General features: G+C 48.1%; 1 protein-coding gene across 1 annotated transcript; it reads left to right on the top strand.

The window, feature by feature from the left end:
* The first annotated feature begins 1192 nt into the window (after positions 1 to 1192).
* On the top strand, positions 1193 to 10014 carry LOC121164241 (stearoyl-CoA desaturase-like). Its single transcript, XM_040992303.1, has 6 exons — positions 1193 to 1216; positions 1714 to 1999; positions 4790 to 4920; positions 6629 to 6834; positions 7543 to 7775; positions 9779 to 10014. Exons 1-6 carry the CDS (start codon positions 1193 to 1195, stop codon positions 9976 to 9978), a joined length of 1080 nt encoding a protein of 359 aa, XP_040848237.1. The 3' UTR covers positions 9979 to 10014.
* The last annotated feature ends 991 nt before the right edge of the window (positions 10015 to 11005 follow it).

Below are 11005 nucleotides of genomic sequence, written 5' to 3'. Positions count from 1 at the left end.
CTGGCAGTGATCACTCAAGATGCAAAGGCTCCTCTCATTCTACACCTAACCCCTTCTCCTGCTGCTGTGGAGACACATGACTGGGCCTGCTGCTCTTCCTCAGGAAGATGAGTCCAACATTCCCCTAACAATCTCCCACAACAACACGAAGGTGATTCAACATGTCCCACACAGTTCGACTGTGGCTTGGTAATACAACTACCCAATGTGTCCTTTGTGGAGTCATGGACCAAGGATTCTGGTATCTGATTAATGCACTTGCAACACAGATGCACCTATGTGAGTGGAGGTCGCTGGGGTGTGGCCTCAGCCTGGTGGGCTCCGGGGTTAGTATCCTAGTGTTGGTGGATAGGATCAAGACTTGGACCCAATAGGCTAGAATTGCTTATACAATCTGGAGAAGGACGTGGGGTGTCTCCAATTCCCAGGCCCCAATCCCTAGAACAGAAGTGAAGTGATTCCCACCTCTAACCTGGGTACAGGAAGTCTGGATGAAGGAGTGAATAGTAGGCACCACTGTGGCTTCCCAAGTTCTGCCCAGCTCTTTACTATGACCTTTGAATTCAGCCCCATAATAGCACCCAGTCCTTGTGTATATAGGGGGAAGGCTAAAGGCAGAGGCCCAGCAATCAGCAGAAGAAAGAGGTAGAGGAGGGAATAGTAGATTGTGTTGTGCCCATGGCAAGTGTGGCCAAGGTAGTACCCAATTCCGTGTGACCCCAAACCAACCAGAGTTGAGAGAGGCTTCCTTAAGCATTTCGCCAGGAGTAAGGGCAGCATTAGGAGTAGAGGGGAGGAGTCACAGTTATTTGGGTCTGCAGCATCCCTTCAGGGCTCCAGTAGCTTTCTGTCCCCTCTCCTGTCTCAACCTTGACTTCCCATGGGGATCCTTAGTCAGTCATCTCTGTGCACCTTGTCCTATTTTGGAGGCGGATTAAAAACTATATGATGAAATATGGGGTATAGGCACCCACTGTCAGCTCTTGCCTTTAAATCCAATGCTGCGAGGAGGCTGGCATTCAGCAGGTTCAGATGCAGACAGGATTGCACCGCCGTGAATCCCAGGTACCGATTCCAGCATTGAAATCCAGCAGGTGCCAGATCCCAACCCCTCTGTGTGTCTCCACGCTTCCAAACTCCAGTCCTCACTCTTGGTCTCTGACATAAACCAGCAACCCAGAAACTAAAGAAGATGCTCACACACTTGCAGCAGGAGGTAAGCATCCCAGCATCCACTCTGAGCAGGCTGAATGGCAGCAATAGGGCTTGCACGTAAAGGTGGGGACAGAGCTCAGCCGTCTCTCCTGAGTGCCTGGCGTCACTAGAATAGCAGATGCTATTCTGTTTAGGGGGCTGATTCTTCCACCACTGAATCATACACTTTAAAGAAAAACACAGTGCTGCAGGCAAATTTATGTGTACCTGTGGCTTTTCTTTCGTGTGTTCATATGAATGCAAGTGTTTTACCCTTCATCACCCCTAGGTTTCACCACCATCCCTCTGCAGTTACTGGGAACTTCAGCCTCCTGTACACTACACTGCCCACTCTCCCCATACCTGATGCTGAGCCACAGACTGAACTTGCTTTTCCCCTGGTGATGGCCCAGGGTCTGAGCCTGCCCGCTCCCTTATCCTTGCAGGATCAGAAAGTCAAGTGGCTGCCACTTTCTCCTCTGTCTCCTCTTTCCTGACCTCCTCTTCCCTCTCATACAGGTCTCCAGCTCCTACACAACCACAACTGCTACTGTCACCACACCACACTCCAGGCTCCCACAGGGTGGAGAGGACAAGCTGGGGAAGAACCCCCTGCCCGCTGAGGAAGACATTCGTCCTGAGTTCAAAGATGACATCTATGACCCCAGCTACCAGGACGAGGAGGGCCCCAGGCCCAAGCTCCAGTATGTCTGGAGCAACATTATCCTCCTGGCTCTGCTACACATCGGAGCCCTGTATGGGATCACCTTGGTGCCCAGTTGCAAGTTCCACACCTGGCTCTGGGGTAAGTGGCTTCCCACCCTGCTGAGCAAGCCCAGGGCTTCTCCCTGCTCTGAAGGGAAGCAGGATCTCCCACAGAGCCCCGGGTCCTCCCAACCCTGGCTTTGCCAGGCATTTCTCCATTGGGTTGGGAATGTGGTCTAGGGGGCTTGGATACTGCTGGAAAGTGAATCCTGGGGGCCCTTTAGCAAGGGTCTTCAGGAGGGAGCTCTGAGACCATGTGCCATGTGACTGAAGTGACCTGTGCCAGAGTCAGCCGTCCTTGAGAACTTTGATGTTTGAGTCATTTGCTTGGCTCCTGTCTCAGCCCTGCCAGAAACAAGACCAGCCCCTGAGCTGAGAGGCAGGGGAGCCTGGTACACACCCACAGCTTTATGGTGGACGATGGGCCCACTCATGGGATCGAGCAGGGGGCCTCTGTTGAGGGAGAGGGCTTGTTGGCATGAGGAAGGGAAAGGTGGCTATCTGGGAAACTCTTTGGGTCCTCTTCCTTGGCCAGGCCACACTCCTTTGGTATAGAGAATGATGGAGAAGGTTTTTGTATTAGCCACGATACACAGACATGTTGTTCTACTGCTCCATGCCAGTCTCCAGTGTGCTTTCCATAAAATAGACTTAAAACAGATCCTATTTCATGTTCCATTTCCCATCAGACCGATCTCAGCATTTCTGTCCATATGCCTTAAAGTGCCCAGAACCCAGCACCTTCCCCTTGGCCACATACCTTCCCCTCCTGACAGGGACAGTCAGGGTAGGCCAGGAAGGAAAGCACAGAGTGGCTTCAACCTAAAACCACCATAAAGAGGGTTATTATTGTCAATTTGTCCGTGACCTTCCCTTAGCTCAGCATTCTCAGTGAGGTACTTGTGTAGCCATTCCTTTTCCTTGCAGGTAGTTTCATATGTGTTCCCAGAAGGCAGGGTAGGGGAAAGCAGCAGGAAGTTCTACAGACCCCGGGGCCCAAGTAGCTACTCTGAGCAGGAGTCAGGTAGAAATTCCTCTCTATTAAGCAGCTTGCAGGTTTCCAGTGTGGCAGGTTGATTTCCATCAGCTCATTCTGAAGGGCAATTTGCCAGAAAGGCAGGTATTTAATAGTTAGCAGCTTTCCTGGGAACACTCAGGTCAAGAAGGAACCCTCAAATGTTATCTTGGGAAATCCTCCAAGTTCCAGTGAAATCAACCAAGATACACCTGCTCAGATTACTGTTTTTCCAGGAAATGTCTGAAACAACACTTTTTTTTCCTCTTCAAAGGGCAATGTTACAGATAGAAAGGGAAGGAAGGACAGACAAAGGAGAATCTTGCATCTACTGAATCACACTCCCAAATGGCTATCACAGCTGGGGCTGTGGCTTGTCCAAAGCCAGAAATCAGAGTCAGGATCTTCACTGGATCTCTCATGTGAGTTCAGCTAAGGACTTCAGTTATGTCTTGCTGCTTTCCCCAAGTACATTAACAAGGACTTGTATTATAAGTGGAGCAAACAGAAATTGAACTGATACCCAAAAGGAATTCTAAGACTTTAGGCAGGGGCTTAACACATTATGCCACAATGCTGGTCCCAACAGCATTTTCTCACCAGGAAGGTGACGTTCCTGGAGTTGTAAAGGTGTCTTCACAGCAATTCTCATGGCTTAACTATTTTGATTGGCTTGTATCTCCTCCATTGCAAAACTTCTCAGAAGTACCCTTGGGGAAGGACTGAAGAAATACTCCTGAAAACTCTGGGAGCCAAAGGGAAAAACCCTCCAGCTCTTCTCTTGGGATGAAAGCCATGGGACATGGCTCAGTGAGACTGTACAAGCATTTCTATCTTGGGAAAGCAAGAGGGAATGAATCTCCAGCTGAATTAATGCCATTCTCATGACAGACTTAAAGGAGCTGATATAAAATGCAGCAGTGTGCCTAGGACCTCTTCCCAGTTCCCACAGTAGGGGATCCTGTCCACTTGTCCGAGTCTATCATCCACTTGTAAAAACAGCATAACAGAACCTTCCTGGTTTCTGAGCTTGGCACACCTGCCTTCCTGCCCAAAGCCACTTCCCTCCTCTATTAAATAAATGGAGAGCTTTGGTCCCACAGAGACTTCAGCAGGTAGAGATGTGGTCAGCTTCTATCTCTGGGAAGAAGGCATCAATGCTTTGAAGTCAGTAAGTCCTTCCAGTTCAGAGGAAAACCAGTGAGAACAGTCACTGCAACAGACCCTGCCTCTGGCTCTTCTGGGGGCCCTGGAGAAGGAAGGGCACAGGACAGGAGGAGACAGAGGCTAGTAAGGTAGTTCCTGTTGATGGGCTGGCTGCACAGTTACACAGGGGGCTCAGTTACAGCACATCCAATCTCCTAGAAAACAATGATGGCTTTAAGTCCTCTGCATGCCTGCTACAACTCACAGCTACTCCAGTTCCTTAGAGCTCAATGTGTTCTGGATAACGTAGTCACATGGTCTAAGTCCCATGGGAGCAAACTGTGGCCTGAACACCACAAATGCTAGCTGAAAATCAGTGTCAGTAGAACCTGGGGTGATGTAACTAAGTGATGAGAACCTTATTCTCTCTCTTGCCTGTCTACATTCTCTATGAAACTCCTTAGCCTATCTTCAGAGGCAGAAAAGCTGGAGGGGGTGGCACTTTTCAATGGGCAGGGGCTTCCAAGAATGCTATCCTTCAAACTTAGCAAAAAGCAGACCCTGAACCAAAGCCTAAGGTGGACAGTCTGGCCTAAGGAGAGTATCTCCAACACATGTGCCAAAGTGGAGCTCAGGTGTGTTGGTGACATCCCTGCCCTCTCCTTGCAGTGTACTTCTACAGAGTGATCAGTGGCCTGGGAGTCACAGCAGGAGCACACCGTCTGTGGACCCACAGGACTTACAAAGCCCGGCTGCCCCTGCGGCTCTTCTTGATCATTGCTGACACCATGGCCTTCCAGGTAAGGGGCTGGCTCACCTCTTGCTTCTCCACACACCCTAGCAATGGTCTGGGAGCAAAACAGAGGGGACTGGTGCCAGCAGAGGAGCCACTCTGACAGTTGTGGCACTTTCCTTTCCTCTCCTCTATGTCACTGCAAATGCAGGCTCAGCTTGAAGTCTGCAAAGCAGGTGGACTGCTCTGAGTCCCTGGAAGAAGAGAGACGGGAAGGGACTGCTTCAATTTAGACGCTGAGGTTCCTGTGTTAGCACACAGACTGTTTTCATCTTTTATCATAAGGACTAAGCAGCAAAGTCAGTGGCTGTTCTGGTGTAGCAGGCAGACAATGCCTTAGGACCTCAGCACCATTAGCTTGAAGCCAATGTTTAACAGGCTCATTAATTCGTCAGTACAGCCAACAATCGTATAGCACTGAATATGTGTCTAGCACTACGTTGAGCAATCAACACAGAGTAACTTAATCAATCCTCAGAACAATCTTAGGAGGTAGGTAGACGAATAACCCCAGTTAACACAAAGAAATTGAGTTGCTAGAGAATTAAAACAACAACAATAAAAAATTGCACTTCCTTCTTGGTATGCCAGGCTTGCTAAAGAAAATATTAAAGTTTCTTAGGTCAAAATGTTTTAAGAAAGCAACAAGATGTAGAGAAGAAAGTCCCTCAACTGTCAAACTGTAGAAATGAGCAATTGACAAATTATGGTACAAGGTCCAATTTGGAGCAAGAAAACTGAAACCAAATTAGTCTTCTTAGGAAAAACCAATATGCTAGGTGCTTTTCAAATTTGCATAATTGTCTCTGTCTCAGCAACTAGAAGGATCCTGATGTTGTCTGCAGGCAAAGGGAAGGGAGAAACGGAAAGTTGTCTTGTTTAAGGGATGGAAAGAGTCTCAGGAGAAGCCCAAAGGTCCTTGGGATACGTAGTTATGATCACAACCTCTGTCATGCCAGTCACTGAGCAGCTTGAGCCATCTCTTGCCATTAGAATGGAGCTCTCTGCTGTTTTAACCCCCAACAAGGACCCTAACACTCCATGGCTTGCCTAACATTCTTCTTGCTCAGGGATCAGGCAGGCCCTAAAAGACATTTTCTGGGCTTGGGGCAATGGCATAGCAACTAAAGTTGTCACTTTGTACATGCCGGGATTCCATATGGCTGCCAGTTCTAATCCCAGCTGACCCATTTTGCATCAGGCTCTCTGCTTGTGGTCTGGGAAAGCAGTCAAGTATGGCTCAAACTTTTGAGATCCGGTACCCATGTGGAAGACCTGGAAGAGGCCCTGGGCTCCTGGTTTTGGATCAGCACAGCTCCAGCCATAGCAGTCACTTGGGGAGTAAAACACCGGATGGAAGATCTTCCTCTCTGTTTCTCCCCCTCTCTGTATATCTGACTTTAATAAAAATGCATAAATTTTAAAAGAGAGAGAGATTTTCCAACCCATACTGCTTGTGGAAGAGCACAGCTCACCCCTGATAAGGCCATCTGCACTCTGGACCCTTCCCCCGACCCAGCCCACCACAGGACCCCCCAGGAGTTGGCAGGAACCTCTTCAGGGACTCTGGAGGGCACAGGGCTCAGTGGTAGTGTATGGCAGGGGGGGCAGCACTTCCAGGATGCCCCAGGGTTGAGAGGACGCCTGAGGCTTCAGATTCTTCTCAGAAAACATCTCTCTTCAGTACCGCCTCACCACATTCTCTGTCCCTACAGAATGATGTGTTTGAATGGGCCCGAGACCACCGCGCCCACCACAAGTTCTCAGAAACTGATGCTGATCCCCATAACTCCAGACGTGGCTTCTTCTTCTCTCACGTGGGCTGGCTGCTGGTGCGCAAACACCCGGCCGTCAAGGAGAAGGGTGGGCTGCTGGACCTGTCTGACCTCAAAGCTGAGAAACTGTTGATGTTCCAGAGAAGGTGAGTGAGGAACCATGCAGCCAGGAGTGCTCCTGCACCTGTGGCAGAGGGACCCCACTTTTCCTCCATTGCCTTATCCAGCCAAGTTCATGTTGAATAACTGATTGTTTACAGATACAAAACCATCGTTGCAAACCCCATACATTACCATCCCACAGGCCCATAGTCTGCACCAAGGCTTTGGTCCTCCTTCTCTGAGCTACCTTAGTTAAATCAACAAAGTGCAGCACGTGATGACTGACCTGGGACAATGCTAGAACATAAAATATGCACCCAGGGCACCTACAAAGGAAAAGAACACAGGAAATGGAGGCAGGACACCCGTGGACTTTGTGCCCAAAATGCGATGGGGAAGAGGAGGGAGCCCAAAGGCAGAGAGACATGGGCCCAGGCACCAGGATTCTGCTGAGGAGCCAGGGTAGAGACCTCACCTATCACTTCACCACCAGGGCCTCGTGCATAATGGAAAGAGCTAAGGGCCCAGCATCCTAGTCATGATGGGCTGGTTCCCATACTGGGAGGCTAGAGAAGTCCGTCACCCTCCTCTTCACCCCATCTGCACAGAGAGGGCCGGTCTTGGCATGCTCAACTGATCCCACTTGTGTCCTCACAGACAGGAGGAAAGAGACAGCCCAGCCCTGTGAGAGGGACGGTAAGGGGCAGGTCTTGATCCCAGGGCCCAGCTCAGCCTGCAATCTCTCTACACAGGTACTACAAACATGCTGTCCTGCTGATGTGCTTCATCCTGCCCACGTTTGTGCCCTGGTACTTCTGGGGTGAAACTTTTCGACACAGCTTGTATGTGGCCACTTTCCTGCGTTATGCAATAGTGCTCAATTCCACCTGGTTGGTGAACAGTGCTGCTCACATGTATGGATATCGCCCGTATGACAAGAACATTGAACCCCGAGAGAATACTTTGGTTTCTCTCTCAACCATGGGTAAGTCATCAGTCCGTAGCAAGGCATATCTAGTGGTCTGCTGTTGAGGTTTATGCTACAAGCATATATACAAAATTAACATGTTTTGAGAACCTTGCAGCTTAATTTTTTCACCATAAAAATAGGTAAGCGACCTGGTACAACGGCTCTATTTTAATCTTCTCTTTACACGCAATGGGATGCCATATGGGTGCGGGTTCATGTCCTGGCTGTTCCACGTCCAATCCAATCCTTGCTTACAGCCTGGGAAAGCAGTAGAGGATGGTCCAAAGACTTGGGATCCTACACCCACATAGGATACTTGGAAGAAGCTCCTGGCTTAGGATCAGCTCAGCTCTGGCTGTTTTGCCCATTTGGGGAGTAAACCAGCAGATGGAAGATCTTTATTTCTGTCTCTCCTTCTCTTCGTCAATCTTACTTTTTAAAAAAATTAAATCTTTTTTAAAAACAGAGAAGTCAGGTTTTGGTGAATTGTCCTCAGCACCCCATATTATAATACCAGTTCAAGTTCAGTTACTCTGTTTCTGATCTGTTTCCTGCTAATGCACCTAGAAATGCAGTAGAAGAATGCCCAAGTGCTTGGGTATCGGAGATGAAGATGAAGTTCTCAGCTCTCAGTTTCTTCTTGGGCCAGTCCTTGCTGGTGGAAAAACTATTTTGGGTGTGAAACAACTGGTGGAGAATTTCTTACTTTCTTAGTCTCTCTCTCTTTCTCTCCTTTTTAGGTAAGTAAATATTTGAAAAATTTGAAAATACTAGAAGTGCTATTCAAAAGAGAAAGGGTAACCAAAAAATCTCCTCAAAGCTTGCTTCTAAAACAAACTACAACTGCAAGTGCTAAATATAATGAGCCTCTTAGAGTTTTCAATTTTCACTTCACCTCTGGATAATTCTCCAGTTGCACAAAGTCACAAGGTGAAGGTATAGAAGAAAAGAATCACACTATGACCAGTGCGACTAGTGTTTTATACTTGAACATGATGTATGAAATGTCGAATAATTATAGTTTAGTTAAAAAAACTTTAGGTGTGTAAAACAGTATTTGTCATCTCCTCAATGTACTCACTGCACCATACTTCCAAATGAGTACAATGACCTACTGTTTACTGATTTTAGTAGGAAAGGCCATTAAAGCAACAGTTGGTGATTCTTTCATACCACTCACACTTTGTCCCCTTCCACTATTTTTTTCTTCTATTTGTACTGTAGATAGCAATACTCCTTTCCCCAAATCTTTACTAATAGAGAAATATTGCTAAATCAGAATCTCTTTAATTCCCTCTATCAATCCAAGTGAAATGCTACTACAGGTTCTCAGAATGTCAGAGATTAGAAGGAACATCTGAGCATTTAGTTCTTCCTTCTTTAAGAACTTGGTCAGCACCATCTGCAGCCCTGGGTTAAAGCTCAGAGAATGAGAAAGCAGAGAGGCCTGCTCTGGACAAACAGAGGCTGAGGTATCTTCTGTCCCTGGGTTGGGACCATTTTCGTATGACTGTTGGTCACCACTTCCCATTCCACTGGAACATCCCACCCTCATGGTGGTGCTGCTGTAGTGCAGACAGCAAGCGCCTTTGCTTACCACATAACCAGCACAGCGTAAGTTCTTAATTCTGGGCTCTCTCTTCTCCACACCAGCACATACAAACACAAAGAGCCTTTAGGGTCTTGGGTCATGTTTCCTGAAACTCTGGAAGTGTCCAGTCTACACTACATTCTCAGCATTCCCTGTTTTCTGTAGTCAGCTCATTGTCTGATAGAAGCTGCCAAGTCTTCTTCCCACAACAGCTCCATGCATGGGGAACAAGGGTCTCATCAATTGTGCCTCAAGCTACTTCAGAGGACATCTACTTGGAAGAACAGAAGACATTACATCCTTCCATTCATTTCACAACAGCAGATTTCTCTCAGGTTCTGGGAAAACTGCTAGGAAGCTGGTGCTCAGTGAAGGGAAGATGGCAATCAGCAAAGCTCCATGACGGCTCTCTTTGCTTTCCTTGCAGGTGAGGGCTTCCACAACTACCACCACTCCTTTCCCTATGACTACTCCACCAGCGAGTACCGCTGGCACCTCAACTTCACCACATTCTTCATCGACTGCATGGCTGCCCTGGGCCTGGCTTATGATCGGAAGAAAGTATCCAAGGCTGCAGTCTTGGCCAGGATTAAGAGGACTGGAGATGGAAGTCACAAGAGTGGCTGAGTTCTGAGTCTCTCAACTTCCTTTTCCAAAAGCCAGCCATGCTGAGGTTCACTACTCTATTAATACACCTACTAAATAATGCTAAAGGACACTAAAGATGATGACCTTACCCCATTCCAGGAAGAATGCAAAACTATTCAAAACCAACAACCTGGGCCCGGCGCGGTGGCGCAAGTGGTTAAAGGTCCTCGCCTTGCACGCCCGGGATCCCATATGGGCGCCGGTTCTAATCCCAGCAGCCCTGCTTCCCTTCCAGCTCCCTGCCCGTGGCCCCGGAAAGCAGTCGAGGACGGCCCAAAGCTTTGGGAACCTGCACCCGCGCGGGAGACCCGGAAGAGGCTCCTGGCTTCGGACCGGCATAGTATCGGCCCATCGCGCTCACTTGGGGAGTGAATCATCGGATGGAAGATCTTCCTCTCTGTCTCTCCTCTGTATATCCGCCTTTCCAATAAAAAAATCATAAAAATAAATCTTTAAAAAAAAAAAAACAACAACCTCGCTCTTATGACTTCAAACTGGCAATATTATCTGTTGTTCTCTTTTTCTTCTAGCCATGTTGTCCTTCTATATCCTGTTTTCATCTCCTTCCTTTCTTTTGCCCCTCACAATCTCCCATAAAGCAACTGCTCACTCATTTTGCTTGGTGTCCATCGTCAAACAAGGACAACATTTCTAGAGTCTAAAAAGACTGATCTTATCCCGTATTACTTACTCTCTCTATGCGATACATTGAGTTTAAAGGTAAGTGCTTCAAGATAGAGACAGAACAGTCATCAGTGAATTATTCCCATTCTAGGTTTGCTAGATGGAATGGACAGCTAACTTTATTGGGTACAAAGCTTCTCTGGAAGGCAAGCTGTCAGGAGAGAGGCTCGCTGCCAGGCATGACTGGTAAGTGAGGGAGGGGTTGAGGTGGGATTTGAGTAGAAGACAGTCTCGCTGTGAGGAGGCACACAGCTGCCTGCCTAGCCAGGACGTGCAGCCCCTCCACATGGAATGCTTCCTTTCTCTCCTGACTGTGAGGAGG

This window comes from Ochotona curzoniae, unplaced genomic scaffold (assembly GCF_017591425.1).
Source record: "Ochotona curzoniae isolate NIBS_2020 unplaced genomic scaffold, NIBS_Ocur_1.0 contig_66, whole genome shotgun sequence".
NCBI classification, from domain to species: Eukaryota; Metazoa; Chordata; class Mammalia; order Lagomorpha; family Ochotonidae; genus Ochotona; species Ochotona curzoniae.
Note: the sequence above shows the minus strand (reverse complement) of the source record. Positions and strands in the feature narration are given on the sequence as shown.